General features: G+C 46.4%; 1 protein-coding gene across 4 annotated transcripts in view; it reads left to right on the top strand.

Annotated features, from left to right (window-relative positions):
• BIN1 (bridging integrator 1) overlaps positions 1–21,654 on the top strand; it is a 91,646-nt gene that overhangs the window by 40,601 nt on the left and 29,391 nt on the right. For all 4 annotated transcript variants that reach the window (XM_084289274.1, XM_084289272.1, XM_084289273.1 and 1 more), the window contains exons 3-9: positions 2,654–2,708; positions 3,110–3,204; positions 5,144–5,239; positions 9,267–9,374; positions 16,223–16,308; positions 17,988–18,063; positions 19,838–19,920. In XM_084289274.1, the coding sequence (XP_084145400.1) occupies positions 2,654–2,708; positions 3,110–3,204; positions 5,144–5,239; positions 9,267–9,374; positions 16,223–16,308; positions 17,988–18,063; positions 19,838–19,920 (599 nt within the window). The remainder of the gene's footprint in view (positions 1–2,653; positions 2,709–3,109; positions 3,205–5,143; positions 5,240–9,266; positions 9,375–16,222; positions 16,309–17,987; positions 18,064–19,837; positions 19,921–21,654) is intronic.

Below are 21,654 nucleotides of genomic sequence, written 5' to 3'. Positions count from 1 at the left end.
TATGTGTGTGCACTCAAGGGTACAGAAAGCTTCTGTACAGCATTTGACAGTGTCTAACTACTTGGTGAGAGCTGTTTATGCAGAATCGTGGCTGTACGTGACAGCCTGCTTCAGCCTGCCTGAAGAAGCAGGTGCTGCATGCATGGAGAGAGAGCATTTGCCAGAGTTTCTTGGGAAAGCATTAATGTTTAAAACAATGAAGAGAAACCCTTGTGGCAGCGAAGGAGGGAGCTGCTGCATCGATGGCAAGAACTAAAACAATGGAAATGCCAAAAAAGAGACTTGGAGGGAAGCTCCAGGTACAAGCCACCCAGGTGCCTAAGAGAGCTGGGGTTCTTGGACAAACTGATAGTTGGGCCTCTCTTTGAGTCGTTCTGCTTGCAGATCTTACAGGCTATGAAGACTATCCAGTGTCTTAGCAGGCTAAGGACTTTGAAAGTAAACCCCAGAGCCTTGGAGAGCCTTCAGCGAGGGCTGGCTGAAAAGCCCCCGGTGGTTGCAGGGTACAGCACTGCGTACTGGCTGACGGCACACCACGGTGGCACAGTGCCTGGCTGAGGTGTGTGCTTGGACAAAGCTACCTGGGCATGGCTGTAAATGCACCCTCCAGTATTTGGGCCCTGACTTGCAGTTTTTTCAGGTGACCTATCTAAAAATCTGTCCTTGTCGATTTGATGTTCAACTGCAGTGCCAGTGGACCTATCAGAGATCCTTTTGTTACCCTGACTTTGGGACTGGCGTTTAGTCTGGAAGAGTCCCAGGGCATCAGGGTTCTCTCACGTGTTGCTGTGGCAGGACTCAAGGCTGTATGGGCACAATTATAAAGGTGGTTTCTGATTTCAGGTGCTATAGTTTTCAGTCACAGTTTGATACCCAAGTTTAAGTTTAAGTCACAGTTTAAGTTGAGTGTGGCAGGCAGGTTCTGCAGCAGACCTTCCCTGCCTCTGAGTTTTTGATAACCTCAAAGTTGCGTGTTTGAATTTAGTGATTCTTAAAAAACAATACAGCTGCAAGGTGAAAATGTATACAACTGAGGGGTTTTGCGTGATAGTTTCTTCTGTGCCATTTCTTCTCCGATGTGACAACTGACCTTGCCGGTTCCAGTCTGTGGTTTCTAGCACGGACCCATTCTAAGCAAAGACATCACTGCTTTTCTCTAAGCCCTTCTTGCTTGCTGTTTTGGCCACAAACAAACTCATACTACTGCTTGTCAGCTAAGCCTCTCCGATGGTCCTCTGTGCATTTGATTACTGGCATCTCATCCCTCGTGGTTTCTGATTGCACCACAAGGAAGTTTCATCTGCCCAGGTATCCCCATTCACCTTAAGCCAGTAGAGCTCTACATTTGCTTGCTTTGTATTCTAAGGCCTCCTAGGACTTTTGCAGCAGATATGGTCACTGTCCCTTTCCTTTTGTGCTCTCTTTGGGTCACCTTCCAATGCTTCTCCATCCAACTGGAAGTCTGGCTTCCTTTTATAAAGGCAGTCAGCTCTTTGCCATCCCTCATTTCCTTTGTTGCTGTCAGTAGGAAGAGAACAAATGTGAATTCATCCAAACTTTTGAGGCAAGGAACTTAAATCAGGTGTAGTGCTTGGAAGCAGATGGATTTCTCCACAAAGATATGCTAGCACTGCCACTTCAACTGCTGGGCAGATTTAGCCTCTGCTTAAAGAGCACAACTTCACCGAGAGCCCAAAGGATTGGGGCACGAGCTTGGTTGAAGGAAGAGGTGGCTGACTGGTGGGGAAAGCTGATGGGAAACATCTGCTTGTAAGGCTATTAGCTCTGAGGCAGCTGTCAGAGAGGTCCTGTGAGCTCCCTGTCTCCGGAGTTTTCTTCAGCTGTCAAAATTAGTTGTGCTGGGGGCCCCCCATGGGACAAACTGGGAAGGAAAACGAGGCATGGCAGCAGGCCGTGAGGAAGGGGTGAGATGTAGCTGTTGCTTTCCTGTGTCCTTGTTTTTACAGCTACTTGGGGAGATGGAGAGAATCCAGTGAGATCCCACAGGGAAAGGGAAGTCCTTTTATAACAGAGATCTCTGCCTTTCAAACTTCTCTGTACTCCTTGAACACCCCAGCAATTGTATCTGTATAGGTGTCCTCTGGTTTGCTCTTTCCCATGCTTTGACATCCTCTGTGGTGGTGTTGGTGGCCTCTTGTACATACTTTGCACTGGGCTTTTGGTTTGCAGTGTTATAGGAAAGATTGGTGAGCTTAACTGCTCCCAATCCAGTTCAAAATAAGACAATTACATTTATCTCCCATATCCTACAGACACCCTTCGGTTACATGTGTTGCATAGACCTACTAGCCCTTGGCTTACAAATTAATTGTCTTTTGGGCCCTGTCTAGTTGCCAGTATGAAATTAAAACATTAAAGCTGGCTCTGCTGCGAAGAGCAAATCACACTTTACCCACATCAAATTGCTCAGTAGTTTGGTGATATTGTTGATGCATGCAGGTCACCAGCTGTGGACCTACGAAGAAGGCTGGAGGGCCATGTGGTTTCCCTGTTAATATTTGTTTAGGCTGGTTAGAGTGCTGATGTTCAGCGTATCTTCAAGATGCATTTTCTTTATTTAGAAATGTTGGACTCCTCCCTCTTACACTGTCTTTGCATGGAAGGATAACTGGTGGTTTTTTTGTTTTCACAGTCGGAAGGCACGAGGCTGCAGAAGGATCTCCGAACTTACTTGGCTTCCGTAAAAGGTAAGATCAGTGTATGCAGAAAACTGTTTCTGCTCAAGACTTACCTGTGCAGTGAGGCTTTTGCAGCCATCCCCTTTCTGGTGTTTCCTATCCCAAGGCAGGAGTTTTAAGGAAAGGTCCGCCTTGTCCGGGTGGGGGATCTCTCAGACTCCTTCAGGATTTGCTGAGATGGGATGGGGTTGTGCTTTAATGCCGGGCTGGTGTGAACACAGAGGATTTGATGTGGCTGCATCCTTTCTCCCTCTGGCTACCTGCCTTTTCTGTGTTGTCCAGGGGCAGACATCCCATACGGAACAGCTTAGCATTTGTTGTAACCCATTCAACATCTCCCATGTCCCTGGTCCTCAGGATAAGGGATAAAGTGTTTCCCTGTTTCTGAGGCAGTTACCTCTCTTTCCTAGCTATGCATGAGGCCTCCAAGAAGCTGACGGAGTGTTTGCAGGAAGTTTATGAGCCGGATTGGCCTGGGAGAGATGACACAAACAAAATAGCAGAGGTAAGACTCAGCCCAGGATGTGGGCTTACCAGGCTTGGTGTGTCAGAGGAGATGGGCTTTGGAAGCTGTGTCTGTGAGCTAAATTCCTTCAGACACACAGCTTTACAGCAGTAATCAGAGAGACAAACTCAGCGTTGAGAATAAGGGAAAGCTGAAGGGATGTGGTCTATATTTTTGTCTGTGTGGGGCACTGTTTCCAGGTGCTTGAGTGGCGCAAAGAGCCCTGTACTTATGTCCACAAGCAACTTTGTTCTCTCAACAGTGGCTAAACAGGGCCAGGGCATGCCAATGAGAGTCTGTAATAGATTCATCTGGATATATTGCTCATGCTTCATGCAAGAGGAATGGAAACCTAAAATCTATGCCCAAAGCATGGTCAGTCCAGCCAGCCATTGTGTAGCTGCAGTCACCCTCCTACTCGCAGCAGTATCACCAGCTGCCATATTTTGCTTGCCATCTTGTTTGTCTGAGCCATATTTCCCCCCAACCTGCTGTTCTCATCCCTCAGTGAGGTGATGCCTGTCCAACTTGCCCAGGTGTTTTCTGTGGAGCTTAGGGCACAGCCTGTCATTTGACATCTTGGATGCCCCTTGGCTTGTGTGTGTGGTGGGTCCAGCTGGAAGCAGACACCCTCTGCTCTCTTGCTCAGCTGTTCAGCTGAGCAGCAGCTGTGGCAGTTCAGCTCTGTGGATCCATCTGCCATGAGGCTGCAGGACAGAGCTTATCTGCAGCTGTTTATGATGTTGAAGCAGTGGGGAAGGCATTGGGAGAAAAGCAGGAGAAGGATTCTTCCCTTTCCTCTGCTTTCCCTGCAGAATTCTCACGTGAAATAACATTTACGTCTTACCCAGTAAATACTGACTTCAAAGCAGATAAATCAAAAAAAATACTGAACGTTTCCAGGTCAATTCTTGCATTAACATGGAAACTTTCCATTATGAAGTGGTCTTGCAGTAAATAACAAAGTTGTAATTTAGTTGGTTTGGCTTCACATTCTTTGTTGGCCTTGTTTCTTTCTGAGCTGCTGTGTTGCTTCCTGGGAGACTGTCCCATCAAAGAACTCAAGCCAGAGAAGTCAAAAGAAGCACGAGTCCTGACAAGTACCTGCAGCTACTCTGAGGGGCTGTAGGAATATTTCCAGCCTCCAGCTCCCCATTTAATGCCTCTCTGTCATTTGGGAAAAGGGAAGTGGGTGATTAGTGCTATTCCTGACAAAAAACAAAAACAAAAACAAACCAACCAAACAAACAAAAAACCACCCTGAAATTCCACCATATAGAGGACTTTTTTTTTCTTGAATAGTTTAGTCAAAACTTTTTGACCAAGTGGAAAAACAGGAGGGAGTGACAATCTCCACCTAATCCAGGTTGTTGATGGGAAGTTGGTGTGGCTGAGGAAAGATGAAGGATGCACAGGGTGAGGTGCAAGCTGTGAACACAACCTCCATGGGGCCAGGTGGTGTGAGGGCTGAAGAGTGTTGCTATAGCTTTCTGCTATTCATTATCTTTCAGAAAGCTGTGTTAGAGCAAAGGAGAAAATGGTGCCCAGTGGTGTCAGGTGTCCCATTTTTGTGGCTGCTGGAGGAATGGGTCTTGGAGGAGAAGGTGAAGGGAGCCTGCTGTTCATCTTCCATTCTGCCTCATGGACTTGGACTAGCACAGTAGAGGAATGGACAAGCCCTCAGTGGAAGTCTCATGAAGGGTGCTGTGTCCGTGGAGAAGTTGTCTGAGTTAGCAGCATCAGGGTTTCTTTTCTGTATCTACATTTCTGCCGTGATCTCAGTTTTCAATCAACTTTTCTGCTCCTCAGTTTTTCCTAAGAAGTGACTATTTCTTAAGAGCTCTGGGGACTGAAATTGTTATCTGCAGCACTCACTGAGACAGGCATGAATGCAGAGCTCTGTGCTTTTAACAGTTTGCTCATTACTTTTGTTTTTCAGAACAATGACCTCCTCTGGACGGATTTCCATCAGAAGCTGGTGGATCAGGCGCTTCTGACCATGGATACTTACCTTGGCCAATTCCCAGATATTAAAGTAAGATTCTCCTTAAGCCTTTTGGTCTAGAGTCACAGCAGATGAAAATTCATAAGAATCAGTTCCCTGCAACCCTATGTTCTTTATGTGCGTGCTGTGCTGTTGCACACTTCTCTTTCAGAGCAGCCAAGATCTTTGCAGCCCTGGTTTATGCGAAAATGCCATGTTCTCCTTTGGGCTTGAAGCAACAGAGTGAAGAATCCAGGGGAAAGACACTGATGAAAAAACATCAGTACAAAACTAGGGGGTCCCTACAAAACCCCGCTGTGTCACAGTGCAGGAGGGTAGTGTCAGCAACAGCTCACAAGCTCTGTGTTTCTCTTTCCAGTCTTTTGTTGTGGCTTTTTTTTTTTTTTTTTTTTAAACTTCCCTGTAAGTACAATGTGTTGAGGAAGCGATTAGTGGCAAATGTACTTTGTAAGTAGAGGCTGGTGTGGAAGGCAGATTTCTGTGTTCCCTGAAGTCCTGCCGCACATATTATCAGCTCTTTGCCAGGAAGGGGAATGCTGAATGTATGTCTTTTGGAGTGAGGTCGTATCCAAGGACCAGGGTTTGAATGATGTTATGTAGGTTCCCCTTCCGCTGTTGTCATCTCGCCATTCGTTTCGAGAAGGTTATGCAGGAAATGTCTTCGCCATATGGAAGTGCTAATAATGATATCACCATATGGGAAATATCAGCTTGGCTTCTTCCCAGTGAAAACAACCCTTTCCCCACCACATGGCTCTTAAAACGTTTGTCAATATTTGTTGCTCCAGGAGGCTTGTGCTGTATCAAAGCGGGGCAGGTCACAGGCTTGAAAATATGCCCTGAACAGCAGTGTCACTGCCTCCTGGGGCTCCTTGGTTTTGCTTCATTTTTCCAGCATTCTCTGTTCCTGGAAATCCAAGGTGGGGAAGGGTGAAGAGGCTTGCTGTTTCTTTCAACCCGCTGAAGGCTGTAGTGCTGATCACAGCCCATAGTGTGAGCCTGTGCAGAGGTTTGCGCACTGTTTCTTTAGCAGGAGGTTTTGTTTCAGGCTCTCTGTAGACTCAGACTTCTGCACTGCTTCTGACTAAATAGTTTTTTACCAGCATTTTGTGGCTGTGCACTAGGTAACCTCAGTGTCACATTTCTTCCGTGCTTATTACTGATATCACGTTCTCAGTCTTCAGGTGATACTCTAGAAAATGGGAAGTTAAAGCACTTCCGTGCACAACTGAAAAAAATGCTTTAAAGAGAGCACTGCTTGCCTATACCTTTCCTCCTAAAATGAGTGAGAATTTGGGTTTCTGTTGGTTCCTACAGTAAGATATGGATATATTTCACTGAGTTCACCATTTGTTTAATGTTTTCATTGGTATGCATTTGAAAAGGTCAAGATGGTTTTTGGTAGTTCAGATGGATGTGGTGTTCTCCTTACCACAGAGCAGTGAGAAATGCTCAGGTCAGACTTGGTTTCTTTGACTGGTAGAAATAACTGTAAGACTGTTGTTGAAAGTCGAAGCCAAACTTCAACAAGTTTGTACAGTTGTACAAAAGTATAGTTTGGCTTCAAGTAAGGAACTAAAGTTCTAGAGGGTGGCATGCAAGAAAGAAAAAACAGTCATATGTAATTAATAGAATACTTCGGTGTTTTTTTGTTGTTGTGGGAATAGTTTTCTGGTTTGTGTTTTCTGCAAAAACAAACTTTCTGCTTTCCCTGGAATTCTGGTATTATGATGATGAGAAAAATTGATTTACGGAGAGAAGATGATTTTAATTGAATGATGTGAGAGCCTAATTTTTGTTAATGGCCCAGTAATTCAAATGTGTGACAAGTTAGATCATGCACGTGGTGTTTGTTGAATTCTAACACATTCTGAATCTTCTTTTGCTGAAGAAGGCTGGAAAAGTTCCCTTGAATTTTTTGGATTTCCAACAGGATCCACAGCACGAATGTGAAAATGTAGTATTCCTTTAGTAAAGAGTTTAAGTTAAAGGGAAATGTTTTTCAAGTTTGGCAGGGGGGAGTGAACAAAATCTCTCTGTCTTTTCTAACTTGAGAAATGGGAACACAAAAAGTTCTTTATCCTTTATTTGCAGGTCAGTATCTGTAGCTTCCTGGAATAGGGCTCTTGTATAATCAATAAATATTTCGGAGTGAATTTTTGATTGGGGTTGCAGAGCACACCACGAGGGTACAGGTCTCTGCAGTGAGCTTGGGGAAGGTGAACCCTAACCTGAGTTCTGAGTAGCTGTGGAATTGGCAAATTTTTATCTTGCACTGAAACTGATGTGCTGTTTCTACTACGCTTGAAACCAAGTATCAGTAAGAATTTATTTATTTATTTATTTTAAATGGAGGCTCAAATTAAGATGAATATATTGCAAAGGAATAAACCACGTCTTCGAGTTCAGCTTTTGCCATTAGGTGATGGTGGGCTGCTGCGGCTCTCCTGGAGAGCATCTCCTGGAGATGGAGAGCAGCTCTCCTGGAGTCATACAAGGGAACTACGTACAGGTGGCTGTTTGCCTTGAGACAGAGATTGGCAAAACCCCTCTAAACTCCAGCTGTCTCTGCCAGCCTGATGTAAGGGAAATATTCATTCCCTTAGATCCCAGATCTGGAGTGTGTAGAAGATGCGTTAGCTCACATCTTGGAGACTTTAATGCTGCTGGAAGCCCCCTCCTACACCCTGTCTCCGTGCCCAGCTGGCAGCGTTTCCCAGGAGGGCAGGCTGCAAACAGGGTACTGGGAGGTGTCTTCTACAGCCCCTGGTTGAGGAGTGGCTCGGCTTCTTCGTGATTCCTCTCCTGGAGCGAGCTGAGCGCTCTGAAATCAGGCTGGGTGTGCGTGTGGCTGAGATCCTGCAGGTCCTTGGTGACTCACACGGAGCTGCACCAGCGTTTGCTGGAAGTGCAGAGGAGCGTGTGTGGGAGACGTGCAAACTGGTCCCAGCTGCTCTGGCAGAAAGATCAGCCCCGAGCATGGTTTTGCAGATTTATCTGCAGGAGCCTCGGGAGAGGAGACCACCTCTCCTTGCCAAGTGCAGGATCGGAGGGGGGGAATTTGCTTTTGCAAGTAAATCCCAGAGCTGATTCTTCAGTTTCTCTGAGTTGTGTGGTTAATTAGAAACCCTTCTGGCTCCTTTCTGTGTCATTTTTGTTCAAGTTCTCCAGTCTGTCTCTAGGCTGCAGATCACTGACACTGGACCAGGCCTCTCTGAGCCTGGGAAGACCTGTGCTCCAACCCAGATCGTCCAGGGTGTCTGTAGAAAGCACAGGAGGCAAGGGGCTCAGGGGGATTGGTGGTTCCTAAAACAAGGCTGCCCAGTGGGTCTGAGCCTCAATGAGATGAAACTGATGGGCGAGAGGGCCTGAGGGCACCTCAGGAGAGGGGGGTGACAGAGGTATCACAGAGTAACAGGCCACAGCCGTGATGCTCTGAGGTCTGGATTCTCACCCATGGACCTGTCAGGATCCTTTTCCTGAGCGTGAGCCTGGTACGCAGCTGGCTCCTTCCTTGCCTTTGTCACAGCTTGGGACAAATGGTGGATGTTGTGTATCTGTGATACAGTGCTACAGCTTCTCCTTCACGCTTCTCTTGCATAATAGCTGGTTGTAATGGGCCACTGGCCGTGACTGTGGTCACACCAGCTGAGAAACACAGTGCTTCTGTCTGGATCTCCGGTTGCAGGGTCTGAAATGCTGTCCTAGGCATATCCTGAGCATGTGGAGGAGTGCTTCTGCTGTGCTGACAACAGAGACGCTTTCTTGTATTCATCTTTTGAGTTTCTGCATGAACTAGGGCTGTGAGCTGGTTAGCTACAGACTCGCTGCAACCCTCGGGAAAATGAAAAATCAGAGGCTTAGGTGAGGCTAAATGAAAAATGGGAAAAGTCCTCTCCGGGCAACTTGTGTGGGGTGTCCAGTGGGTGTCCCTGTGCAGGCAGAGCATGCAGTGCTGTACGAGTTGGGTGGAGCTGAGGCGGGGGTGTTGCTGACAGTCATTTTGGTTTTGGCTGCCAGGGAAGATTGTCATGACTCTTTTCTCCATCTTTTGTAGTCTCGTATAGCGAAGCGAGGAAGGAAGCTTGTGGATTACGACAGCGCCAGACACCACTTTGAAGCCCTGCAAACTGCAAAGAAGAAGGACGAAACTAAAATCGCAAAGGTAAAGCAAGCAAGAGAGGACGTGCAACTCTCCTTTCATTTTGGGACGTCTGCTTTTGCTTAGTGAGCAGGTGTAAAGCACACCTGTACCTCTCTGCTGGACGTCCTTTGTTCAGAGAGAGATTGTGAACTGGTGGGGCTTGACTAGCTGTTTTCTTCTCACCTGTTTAATTCTCCTAGAAGGCAGGGTGTGTTCTGCTGTCTTAGTTCACACCCACCATCATCAGCCAGCATCTGTCAGCAGCCAAGGCCTAGGCATGTTTTTCCTCAGATGCTGCAGGACAGAAAAGCCTGTGCGCCTCTGGGGAAACGAAGTTTTGTAGTGCCACAGCAAAATTTTCCAGTTTGTCTGCTTTTTGGGACTCTCTGTCTCCCCATCTTAGATCAGCAGTGATAGTAAGTGTTTGGGTGTTGCTTGAGGTTGGTGGTATTTGTGAAGTTCTATAATGTTCTAGGACAGAGGCCTTTGGGAGAGGGAGTTACAAGTTTATTGGTGCAAATGCACCCTAAGTGCACTTGATGATCCTGTTCTATCGTCTGCTGACCACAATTACTGGAAAATAAATAAGGCTGAAAGCAGGAAAGCAAGAATTTTGTCTTGCTAAGGCATGGCTTCTTTCATTTCAGTGTTAATTCTGGAGCATGCCCAACACACAAGTGCGGAATTTTATTTTTAATTAAAGTAAATTTCATTAGAAATAGAATTTAGGTTGTCTTTTAATTGTAGCTGAAGAAAGGTGGCAATGCTAACCTTGTTCTAGAGGAAGCTCGTGGCTTTAGGATAGCCCAGAAAATGAGCTGTGGATTACTCTTTTACCCTGAGTGGATTTGAGCCCACATGCTCCACACCACAGGACAAATCTTGACATGACAAGTCCAGTGGTCAGGAGACACCTTTCATTTCTCTTTAATATAGACCATGGCACATCAGGACTCTTAGGGATAGAGGAGTGCAGGGAAAAAAAAAAAAAGCCTGAGCCTCTTTAATCTTTTAACAAGGCTGAGAAGGGTTGTCATCCTTTGCTTTGCAATTATTTCAGGTAGGAAGGATTTAGGCTATATTGGAGACAATAGTGTGGCTCTGGCACGGAAGGAATAAGGTGCTTCTCTTTACCCAAGCAAAAAAATCTGCATTTACTAGCCAACTGACAAGTAATTTTATTTTTAAGCTGCCGGTCATCAGTCGTCTCCTCTCCTGGTGCATGCACTGTGATTAAGCCTGGCAAACAAAAGGGTGAAAGATTGATGGCTCAGGTGTCATTGCATTATTTGTGTCTTTGTGGTTCTGTATTCAAGGCATGAGGCCCACGACAGACTTGATGTCGTCTGTTGAAGGCCATACTTCAGTGTGTTCAGGGGTAAGAGAAGAATTTCCATGGGATGTGATACTATTTTTTGGTGTGTGCCTCTGGGATCTTTGCTGCAGTGGCACTGGTGTTTGTAAGAATTCATTTGCTCAGGTTGGTAGCTGGTGATCTGCACCCAAGAGGCTGGCCCTTGTCATCGCTGCACTCACTCATGTTGCCCCAAATGCTCACATAAGATGTGTTTTTATCAGGGGATGTTTTGTTGTTGCTCTTTACTGTTTCCTTCATGTGTTAACTATGGTTTGGAGTGTGAAGTGTTGAGATGTAGGAGATGGTGCTCTGTTCCTGATTCAGTCTGTTCATGTACCTCTTAGTACTTGGTCGGACCCTTCTCGTTAGCCAAAACAGGCACTGCATCAGTTTTTTCCCCTGCTCTGTGCTGTAGGCTGTAAGCTCATGCACGGGTAATCTGTGATGCATCACAGTAGCCTGATCCTGTGATGGGATCACTGAGAGTCCCAAAAGCTGTGTGTGTGCTCTTCCCAAATAGGCAGCTTTCACAGCCCAGCCTCTCAGACCCACAGTTGCAGTCATGCACTGCACTCACGTAGGGAGTTCACCTCTCCATTTCTATCACCACAGTTCTGCTTGTGTGACCTGTGAAGTGGGTAAGGTGCAAGTGTAAGGTACTTTGAAATGTGACGACAAGCCCTGAGGAAAGAGAAATCTTATTTATAAATGACAGAGCGTACAATCACAAACTGACTTGAATGATGTTTCACGGTATTATGGTAATACAAACAGCATTGGAAATACTTTTTGGGGTTATGCAGTCTCTTTTTCTCTTCTAATTTACAATGTTCTTTTCCCAGGACTCCCGCCACTTACTGCTAAACTCACAACCTGCCATTAAATTAAAGTGCTGCGGACATTCAGCTGTTGCATGCAAATAATTACAATGGTTAATTAATCCTGACCTCTCTCCAAGGAGCTCCCACTTCACAGTCATGACTCGGAGTAGGGTTGTCTGTGTGCTAGGTCACTAACAAACTATTATCTGTTGCTCTTTGCAGCTGCCTGGCTGGCCTACAGTATCCCAGCCCACACTGGAGCATTAATTACTGCTAAACTTGGCATGTTTCAAAGGATTCATAACCAATCAGTCCCAGGATATTTGTTGTTTTTTTTTTTTTTCTCTTGCCTTGGTGACACTGGTTTGGTCCAGCTTCTAGATACAGTCTCTGTTGTGATTTTATTTTATTTTTTTTATCCTAAAAATATATATATGTATATGTTTGTCTCTCTCTTGTTCTCTCTTTATTTTTTTTCTCTTTTCCCTCAAACATGCTCCCTTCCCCCAGCCTGTTTCGCTGCTTGAGAAAGCTGCGCCTCAGTGGTGTCAAGGGAAGCTCCAAGCTCACCTCGTTGCGCAAACTAATCTGCTCCGAAATCAGGTGACTGCTGATCTACCTGCCTCTAACCCTGCATGTGCTATTTCGGGCTCTAGACTGTACTGTGCAACTAATCTCTAGGCAACGTTCGCTCTAGTCCCTTCTACACACTAGTTTTAGTATGTCCTTGGTACTCCTGAGCCGCAGTGGACACTGAAATCGATGAGCCATGGCTCTGTGCCTGCCCTGTTGATTTCTAACCAGGTGTGATAATGCTAGGCTGTTGTTCTCTCCCCATAAAGTGAAATGGGGATGAAGAAAGGCTGTGGAATAATGCCACAGCAGAGGGGATGTAGTGTAGTTCTGCCAGTTATTCCTTACCACACCTGTGGTGAAATACAAGTTTCTGAAATTGTCACTGGCCTGGCTCTGCTGGCCTAAAAGAGCCCTCTCCAGGCATGTAGAGGTTCAGTCTGTGTAGAAGAGGAGGGAGCAGAGCAGGAAATTCGCACCCCTCATTAGAGTTGTGAACAGCTCCAGGTTGGGGTCATGGTTGTGTCATGAAAGCTTGTACAAAAGCTTCTACTTCTTTATATTCCTTATCAGTGAGTGCATTGCAGTTTGGCAACATAATTGGTCTCACCTTATAAAGCACCTGGGATTTTCACAGTCAGATTATGATGGAAGGTCTGGGAAAATACCATGTTACCACACAAATAAAGCCTGGGAATGAATGGCTGTGAGCAGCCCTGCTTAGAATGCGTGGCAAAGTGAGGAAGTAAGTATTCATTCTTGACTGAAGGGAGGACATTTGACAGGCTTCCCAAGGCTTTTCCTGTGCCTTGACCGTGCTGGAAATGATCTCTTTGGCTGTGGATCTTGACTGATCTGTTTGCCTGGTGGTCATTTTTGAGCACTAGAAAGCAGGTGCAGGATGTTTTGCAAGCCACAGGCAGATAAATCAGGTCTTGGTCATTCTTTATCTTTTCAAACTGGCCGGAGTGACTGGGGGAAATACCACCTCCCACACACTACCTGCAGAAGCAGTACAGAAGCAGCATGAGGGCTCCCTCATCCATTGTGTTGTGATCCGAGGGTGCTATGAGTCAGCTGATAATTTCTCTCTGCTGGGTGACTTTGCCCTAAAGCAGATAACAAGGATGTGCATAATCTTTCTAGCGGCTGTATTGTGGGGGCTTTAATCTCCTGCTAAGTGGCATTAGTATTTTCAGTCACCCTGTAAAATCAATTTAAGTCCTCCTTTAAGTTTTTCCTCTTGCATTCCTTAAATAATAATATTGCTAACCTCAAGTTTTTGTTTCTAATTGCGTGAGGCTTTTTTTTTTTTTTTTTTTTTTTTTAATTTGGTCTAACCTAAATATCTAAGGAGGAAGATCAGTTTGTATTCTGGACCTGTGGGTTTCCCAGCTTTTCTTTTCAAACACCAGCAGGCAGAGGGTTTAAAAATAGAAAGCTTCAGTCTTTGTATTCACATGACTGTAAGACTGAAGGTGTTAATGGCAACCCTAAATCTCATTAAGCTCATGGGAAGAGCAGGAGGGCTGATGACACTGCATTTATTGAAGAGCTTCAGAATATTAAGCCTAACAAAATTTCCTTCTATGTACCAGCAGCTGTGTTGCTGTCTCTTGTCTGATAATTCCTATTACTATATAACCTTCAAGCAAAAACGGGGTCAGCAAGATTTATTTTTAATGCCAAAAAAAAAAAAGTCCCTCCCTGCAGTGTTTAGACTGCTGGCTTTTTGGGCCTTTCACAGATACTAGCAACAACAACAAGAAATACAGGGGCGTTCCTCTAGTCTCCTGGGAGGTTTGCTGTTGCGAGCTCTCAGTTACAAATTCTGGTGACTGTGCTTTTTGAAACGAAGGGGGAAATAGCTTAGAACAGCAAATTCCTGACTTTTTTCAGGCATCCCTGAAATGCTGACTTCAGACCAGAAAGCAATATCCTTGGCGCTGCAGTGACAACGGAGCAGTGCCTCTGTCTATAGGGGAGAGCCAGTGAGTTGGGCCCGGGGCTGTGATCCCTTTGAGGGGAGAGGCAGCACTGGCTGGGACTGGTGGGGCTGGCATGAGGTGCCCAGCTGTCCTTACCCCTGCCTCGTGGATTGCTGGTTCCTACAGCTGCTCTAGAGGGAGCATTGCCTCTTGCTGACTTTGCCTTTGCCTCAGGATGTCACAATATTGACACGTTGCTTTCTAGGTTCTTTGGCCTTCTGAACAGGTAAACGAGAGAGGGAAAGACTTCCTAATGTTCAACATGTCTGAAAAACTGACAGCATTCAATGGTGCTTCATGTCCCAGCTATCCCATCTCCTGGGGTGGTTGTGGTTCCAGTCTATAGTGGAAGCTAGTATGAGATAAAACCGAAGGTTGGAATGGGATTTTTTTTTCTCTTCCTTTAAAATGGCTGCATTGGAAACATTTGGTCATGGAGGGATTTTAAGGCAGAATGAGTCTTTGTGATTATCAGCTCTGATCCAGCATAAACTGTGTCTCCGTTTAAATGGACATTTGTTTGTTTGGTGCAAACTCTCTCAAAGCGTTGGGTTTTGCAGCAAGTATAGCAGCAAAATACAGGGATTTCTGGATGGAAACATCCTGATCCCTTCTGTTCTTACCCGTTCCTTACAGGGACTGCTTAAATTTTGAATACCAGTTGTTTTGAATACCCAGTTGTGGAGTCTTTTTCTGGGGCAAAGAGCCTCTTCTGACCTTGAGTACGAAGAGCCTTTGGCAGCAATGAGTGACCCTCTGGAAGGTGAAGCTAGCTGGAAGTTAGGAGCTTCTGCTCCTAAGTCAGACAAAAGAATTTAAGGATCCTACACAGCACTGTGAGGAACAGGACTCTGAACTCCACAATATTTTTAAGTCCTTTCTCCTGTCAGTCCTGTCTTTACACAGACCTGGCATTAAGGAGCAGCAAGTTGTGGATTTCTTTAGTTAAGCTGGTGGAAAGAAGATAAAATTTCAGTTCAAAGAAGGGGTGAGAATCTAACTGGAGGTGCGAAGAGCGACCTGGTCCCTAGTGGCTTGCTGGCTCTTCGGAGCATGTTGTGACATTCCTGCTTTTGTCACACTTGAAGGTAGGCACTGGTGCTGAGTTTCCTGTTAAGAAGCATCACCAAGTGGACATGCAGGAGTTTCCTGTCCTGCTTCCAGCTGCAGAGGAGCACTGTGCTGTTGCAAACTAGGGGATATAAACATTTTATTTAGCAAGCTTGCAGTTTTAAGTCAGGGCACTGAAAACGGAAGGAGCCATCAAGGACTGATATGGGAAGGGGAACATGCATGTTGCTGATGCTTGCTATCAGCAACAGAAACCAGGTTCATCATTTCTGTCTCTGAAATGCACCAGAATTCATGCATTGTTGCTGGGGTCTGTCAACGTCTGTGTCAAATGGATCAGATAAAATTTAAACTCTTTGGAAGTAAGAGGTTCTGTATGAGGGATGTTTCCTTTGTTGTTGGTAGTCAGCAGCCAGCCAGGGGTTTCTCTTGTATTAGGTCTTCACCAATAAGAGTATGTGAGGCTGCTGAGACCAAGACCTGCTGCTCCAACCTAGCCTTCTGCTGGCACAACTTATGCTTTGTGTATCCCTCCTTGCTTTCTCTGCTTTGCTTTGTGAGAGAGATGTATCAGTGAAGGAGGCAGACCTCTTCCCTTCCCAAGAAGAGGTGGTGCTTTGGAATGACCTTACCTCCCTCACGAGGGAGGTCTCTTCTTCATTTGGGATAGGTTTCAACTATTTCAGAGACCCAACAAGGAGCAGGGGCCTCTAAATCTTCATTTGTGTCCAAACTGGAGGCTGAACTGCCTGACCACGTTCACTCGGTTTTGGGAGCCAGGGAAATTTATAGGACTTAAAATATGTTAGTGGATGGATATTTGAAGTCTCTTCTGAGTATCCAGACAGGGAAATCCATTGAGGGCAGTGCAGGCAAGCTGAAGGGGCATCAGCTCACTTGTGATGCAACCCTGGTTTCTGGAAGACTTGTTTGGAATGGGGATTACCCCGTGCCAGAATTTTGCTTGTTCTCCCAGCAAAGTCAAGAGTTACAGTTAGCTCAGCCCTTCAGGGTACTTGTATGTGCTGGAGCTTACTCTCTTCCTTCTCTGTTATTAAGGCTGAAGAAGAGTTAGTAAAGGCTCAGAAGGTATTTGAAGAGATGAACGTTGATCTGCAGGAGGAGCTGCCTTCACTATGGAATAGGTGAGTGCTGGAAGTTTTCCCAAGGCATGGTTGGAAGGGCGCGAAGACCTTCCACTGCTCCACGGACCTTCCTGTATCACTGTTCTCAGCTTGGGCTAGGTTTCTGAATCATCTCAGAGAGTCTGTCCTAAGATTCCCCCCAGGTGGGTTCACCTTGGTCTTTCTTCACTTTGGTACGGGATCCTAATGACAAACTTTTACCACAAAGAGAAATGGTGTTTTCCCACCAACTCTGCCCAATTCTCCTGCACATTGCCCTAACTTCTGCTGTGGACATCAGACAGAGCAGGCTGGGTACGTCAGCTGACTGATGAAAAGCCTGAGAGATCTATACAGTGACAGTGGTTGAGGAGGGCTAGGAGGGTGGTGCCTTGCTCGCTTGTGTCTCACCGTGTAAGCTTATGAGCACTCAGTGAAGCAGCAGGTGTTAAACAACAGGGAAGGTGAGCGGGCAGGTTGGATGTCCTCTGTGAATGCTGTTTCCAGGTTAGAGCAGTTGGGTGAACAAAGCCAAGGGAAAGGATCCTGGTGGTGACTGCCTTCTCTAGCCCGTAACACGTGCTTCTGGCTGTGACACAGGACCTAGTGAAGAACTAGTGGTTACAGCTGTCCTCCTGTGGTGCTCTATTTAACAAAACGTAGCTTGGGTTGAAAAAAGATGGAAGATGTGATAGATCAGGGTTTTGCCACACCAGTGATTATGATGATAAAAAGGGGAGAGAAGAAGCAGGCTAACTAACAGGTAGCTTGGAGGATGAACTGGAGAGCACTAGGAGGTGATGTATAGGGAAGGCAAGCCAAATCCTTGTCTCAGTTCCTTATTTTTAAATACAATGACCATATCTGGGTTTGCAGTGCTAGTCTGGGGGAAATGAAGAGAGTGGACAGCAGCAGAGTGGGGAACAAAGTACTGATTCACCCCCTCACCCCCTTTTCCTCCCAGCCTGGGCTGTTTGCATGCAGCAGCATGCAGGCCTGCTGAGGAAGCAGTTGGGAGGGATGCAGGCATTTCGGTGGCTACATGTGCAGAATAGTGGTGCTGCTGGCCTTTGAGGGAAGAGAGTGTCTCACTCCTGCTGTTGCTCCTCCAGCTGGGCACTGGGATCTGCTGGCAGGCTGGATACAGGAAGCAAGGAGGCAGGCGGCTGCGGGGATTTTGAAGTGCCACAGGTTGTTCACAGGCTCCTGCTGTCCAGCTGATCCTTTTGCATTCCTGTTGCTCTCTGCGCATATCCTATGCTTTCTTACTCTTCTGCCTTTAGAAGCAAAGAGTTCACACTTTTGCTCTTCCCCTGGTGCTGAGGGACTTTAGAGTGACTTAATTTCTCTCCTGCCAGTTCCCTCAGCTTTCCCCACACTATCACAACTTCCATCATTTTGCTTTCCATCACCCTACCATTAGTGTGTGCTCCCCCCACCCCCCACACCTCCCTATCCCTTTTGCCAGCACAAATCACAAATTCAGATCTTACCCTACCTGGCCTCCTCCTCCTGGCCTTTGCTCCACCGCCCCTTCCACACGTCTTTGCTGCCATTCTCTTCCAGCATGTGCCAGGCCTGACAGAGTTGAGCTCAAATGGGAATGGTGGGTGGGAGATAGCAGGTGAGGCAGAGATGAAAGCTTTTGGGAGAGCATGGTGTCCATTAAGTTCTTCTTTCTCTTGTTTTTCATTTGGCAGTCGTGTTGGTTTCTACGTCAACACATTCCAGAGTATAGCAGGCCTAGAAGAAAACTTCCATAAAGAAATGAGCAAGGTAAGACAATTAACAGCTTGTCCTATTAACACACCCTGTTCTCTCATCACTGCTATTTGAGAAAACTAAATGATATGACTGGAGAAGAAAGCATTTACCCTGTATTAGAGCAAAATGTTAACCCTCAGACTTTTTCAAGCAACATGGGGGAGGGTCTATCTGAGTTAGTAATGTGAAGGGATGGAGTAAGGGGAGAGAGGGTAGAGTACCACTGCATGCTGCATGGAGTTTGTGTCACTTGGCTCACTTGAAGATCCACAGAGGGGAGGAAAGCCACTTTCAGGTCTGTCTTGCTGCCTTTTCTAATTCCTCCAGAATCTGGATCTGTAACCTATAACCAAGCCATCTCAGCCTGGCATCTGTTTGCAAAAGAAGCCATCTGAATGCTTAGCATGGCCCTTGCATGGACTGCCTGGTGGTCGTGGGCTGGGAATCAGGGCAGTAAGCGGCGTCATAGTCTGGTGGCAGGCTGGATTTGGGTGGTGTGCCAGCACCCAGCAGAGACCTCAGAAATAGGCTGTGGGAAATCCTCCCATTGCCACTTTCCTTTAGAGGAACGTTTCTATCATTAGTTACTTCTCCTAAAAGCTCAGTAAGTCTTGTGTTCCTTAGGTCTGTATGCTGCTCCTAAGGCATGCATGCTCTCTGTAAATCTTAGCGAGCAACTGAGAGTCCATCTGGAAAAGTCTTGTATTCCTCCCTCCCCAATGTCATCCTAACAACAAGACAGCCGCTAAGCAACCAGCAACTTTATAGTCATTCAATTCCCAGCAGTCAGGGGCCCACTGCCTTGGTGTAATGCATCAGTTTGGAGCCCTGCTGACACTTCACGGGGACCTTTCCAGTTAATGGCCTGCACTTCTCCACTGGGGAATGAACTTATCATTAAGAGTAGGGAGGATTATTATAATTATCAGTCTGCTGTTAAGCAAAGACATTCAGCAAAATGTGGGAAAGATGCCTGCTAGAAAGGAATTCTGCTCTTGTATCATGTCTTGGATTTTTCTTTCCCTGTGACTTTTGTGTGAGAGCAGGCCTTTAGCTTTGTTCCATGAAAACCATCTGTTTCTTATTACTGCACTAGCATCCAATTAACTGCTGGTGTTGCCGGCACAATGCCTCTGACATTGATTGCATTGGATCCCTCCTCCTGCCGATGATAAATCTGGCATCTCATCTTGTTTGTGAATTGGCTGTTTCAGAATAGGAGTGTCCAGGGTGAATGTTTCAGCCTTTGGTGTTGGGAAAAGTTTAACCCCTAATACTGCATTTTTTCTAAGAGATCCAGGTCCTGCCTAAACCTGGATGGCCCAGGCAGCCTGCGAGGTGAAGGCTTGCTGTTGACTTAGTAGTTCTGTAGTTGCATTTTAAATGCCCATATCCCAGGTTCATTAGAAGGTATAAGGAGCAACTTCGGCTACAAACCTGGAGCTTTAGTCCCAGTAAACAGAAGACCCTCAGGTGAACGCTTGGTCTGGTACTGCAGCAGTACTGGGCAGCACACAGGTTGGGGCAGGTGACACAGAAGCAAAGAGGATGATGTCTTAGGAGGACAGAGCATTCCCATGAGGTGCCAGCAGCTCTTCGGTAGTCTGAATGTAGGGTTCTTTACCCCGTGGAGGAGTGGAAACAGATGTAGGGCTGTTTTCTCATGGGACAGCTGACTGCACAAGTCAGTGCTTGGGTCAGCCTGTGCAGGCCAGTGCAGGGTCTCTCATGGCACTTGGGGCTCTTGTCTCATTCTTTTTCTCTCTTTTGTTTTTGTATTTTGCAGTTGAACCAAAACCTCCATGATGTCCTGCTGGGTCTAGACAAGCAGTATTCAGGCAATGCCTTCCCCATTAAAGCACAGCCCAGGTGAGTAACTGTGGGAGCAATGTCTTTCCCTCAGCAGGGGAGGAGGGACTGGGGGGTCTCTGCTGGGGTATTGAAACCTGCATGGTGTCACCTGAAGAGTGATTTGATTGTCTGCGTATAGCCAGCCTTGAGAATCCCTAGAGGATATCCAAGATTGCACTTGGGGCTGGGAGACACGATGCAATACCTCCTACCTTTGTAGGATAGCAGCTGGAGGCCTCAACTTTCACTATTTGCTGATATTTAGGCAACCGACTCACTGTTTTTAAAGTCAAATTCCATAAACCAGTGCTGTAACACTGAGCTCCCTTCCCTTCTGAGTCTGGTTGTCCTGCACCCGTCCTGTTCTTTCCTTCAAAAGCTTCCTCCACATACCTGTAGCTTGTGAGCTAGAGGACTCAAAAGCCCATTTGTTTTCCAGCCTCCTCCAAACTTGTTCACTGAAGCCCCGTGTCCCTCCTGTGCTCCAAACTAGGGTGTGTTGCCTGTATGTGTATGTGTTATGGATGTAGTTACAGCCTCATTCATACGAGGCTTTCTGATCTCAGAGCACTTCCAATCTGTGTGTATGCAAGGAGCGTGTGTCCTCCAGTCCTTTAGTTTTCTTTGCTCAGCTGGGGCCGGTCCATTTAGGTTAACTGCAAAGCTGCACATTCTCCAGCACTGAGAGGGGAGGGAGAGGTCAGGCAGTGGATGAGGCTGCAGCTGGCTCCCATCCAAATGTGTGAGTGATGAAACAATGTAGGGCTCTGGCTTCCAGCTGCCACTAATCCCACATGCCGGGTGAGCAGGAGCACAGCCCAGGTCCTCAATTGGTGTATTGATGGAGGGAGGAGGTGAAGTCAGCGTGAAGTCAGGGCAAGCTGTGGTCTGAGTGTACTGATTTGGAAGGGCTAGATGAGCTGTTGACACCTCTGTGCTCCCTCATCTCTCCGCCCAGTTTAACCTCTTCTTACATTCATGCATAGACAACTTTTTTTTTTTTTTTTTTTGGTCTCGTTCTGGCAATGCATGTGGTGTTTGCCAACTTTAAAGAAAGAGGAAATTTGAATCAAATTTGGCCGCTGAATTTTGGGTTGCTAATACCAAATTCCCAAGATGCGAGTAGCAATGCATCTTGCAAAGAAAGTGTCTTCTTCCTAAGTCAGCACATGGTGCCTGTTGATCACCACCAGCAAGACTGAAGCTTTATGCAGGAGGCCACAGTGCCAGTTGTCTCTGATGGCAGCATCCAGTGGGGCACTTGCAAGAGGATGAGGTAACAGGACAGATGAAGGCCAGAGCCATTGCTTTGCCAGCTTCTTCCTCCTCCTGCCTTTCTTACTGAAGTAATTGATGGCAGGCTGTAGTGACAGCTGGGCCTACACATACTGCTCTGGCATGAAGTTTCTGGCCTGAAAGAGTTTCCAATTAATCAAACAGATTTTCTTATGACTTCAGGCTCACAGACTGCTAGTCTTATCTGGGGAGGTAATGGGATGTCTCTGTTGCAGTTCATTGCTCTTTGTTTGGCGAAGAGACTAGTTGGCCCTAAAAAAAAGAACAAAACCCCAAGTGCCTACACAGAGGATCCTGTGCAGGTAGCAATTTGAGTGCTGCTGCATCACCTGCTCAAACCTCAGCTGAGAGGACTGACCTGCCCCAAAACAGCTGTGATACCCCTGAGTGAAGTGGAACAGGATATTGTAGGAGGATGTGTCCAAGGTCTGCCAGGACTGTAAGTGTTTTGCAGGG

Source organism: Netta rufina, assembly GCF_964035555.1.
Source record: "Netta rufina genome assembly, chromosome: 6".
In the NCBI taxonomy this organism is placed as follows: Eukaryota; Metazoa; Chordata; class Aves; order Anseriformes; family Anatidae; genus Netta; species Netta rufina.
This window is presented reverse-complemented; position numbering and strand designations above follow the sequence as displayed.